This window comes from Monopterus albus, unplaced genomic scaffold (genome assembly GCF_001952655.1).
Source record: "Monopterus albus unplaced genomic scaffold, M_albus_1.0 scaffold172.1, whole genome shotgun sequence".
Taxonomy (NCBI): Eukaryota; Metazoa; Chordata; class Actinopteri; order Synbranchiformes; family Synbranchidae; genus Monopterus; species Monopterus albus.
In genome coordinates, this window is record NW_018128052.1 from 789,113 (window position 1) to 790,149 (window position 1,037).

General features: G+C 40.8%; 1 protein-coding gene across 5 annotated transcripts in view; it reads left to right on the forward strand.

Moving 5' to 3' along the window:
• Positions 1-1,037, forward strand: part of LOC109969338 (methyl-CpG-binding domain protein 3-like) — a 7,902-nt gene that overhangs the window by 3,685 nt on the left and 3,180 nt on the right. For 3 of the 5 annotated variants that reach the window (XM_020616156.1, XM_020616154.1, XM_020616153.1), the window contains exon 4: positions 901-997. In XM_020616156.1, coding sequence (XP_020471812.1) covers positions 901-997 — 97 coding nt within the window. The remainder of the gene's footprint in view (positions 1-900; positions 998-1,037) is intronic. The other 2 variants (XM_020616157.1, XM_020616155.1) reach the window with 1 other exon arrangement.

Here is a 1,037-nt window from a genome sequence, read left to right on the forward strand (position 1 = left end):
AAAAAAAAAGAACTTAAATGATTTTAGCATATGGCTGCAATATAACAAAGAGTGAAAATTTAAGGGGGTCTGAATACTTTCCGTACCCACTATATAAGTAACTTCTGTACAGCTGACCAGTGTAAAACCTCTTATCATAACCTCTAGAGTCCCTGCGTCCTCATATGAGGACCGCACAGCTTGGGTTTCCAAAGCTCAGGACTCTAGAGGTTAAGGTGGGGGGTGAAGTGAAGTGGAGGGAAATTGATCTCTGGCAAACACATGAACAGCAATAAATCAAAGAAATACCACAACAGGACTGATAGATTTCAGCTCCCTATGGCTATACAGTTCGCATTGTCCATGGCTGTCCATCCAGGAGCTCACCCAAACTTTGTGCATTTTTTATTTTTTGTCATTTTCAGCACAGCAGAAGTTACTGGTGCAACTTCATCCGCTGTCAAGGTGCACAAACACAGGAAAAACAAACTGGTAAACAAAAAGTCTGGCAGCACTTGTTATGTTCGGCACAAATTGAGCTGTAGATATAGACAGATATTAACAGCGCAAGCTGGTTGCATCCATATTTGTTCTGGTACCGGAGCACCTGAGAATTGGTGTGATGTCATGGGATTTACACGCTCATCTACAGCTGCAACTTCCAGTCACAACACATTGTCACTTAACACAGTTAAGTGTATTGTCCACAGTGTTTACTCGGTCACAAGGTGTGGCCTCCTTCCCGAGTGTCCAGGATTAAAAATCTGTGCAGGTTAATGGAAACAGTCATTAAGTGTGGCCCTACCTTTAGTGATTTGCTATGATTTATTTTTGGCAAGTGGTGCATATATTCAGTTTTGGAAAAACTGTTCAAAACTTAAGAAGGATCTTCTTTGTTTTGTGATTTGCTTCATTCTTCAGCTGTTCTGGGAGAGGAAGTTGAGTGGGTTAAACGCATTTGATATTGCAGAGGAGCTGGTGAAAACTATGGAGCTTCCCAAAGGCTTACAGAGTGAGGGTAACCTAAAAACATTGACTAATATGTATATATATATATA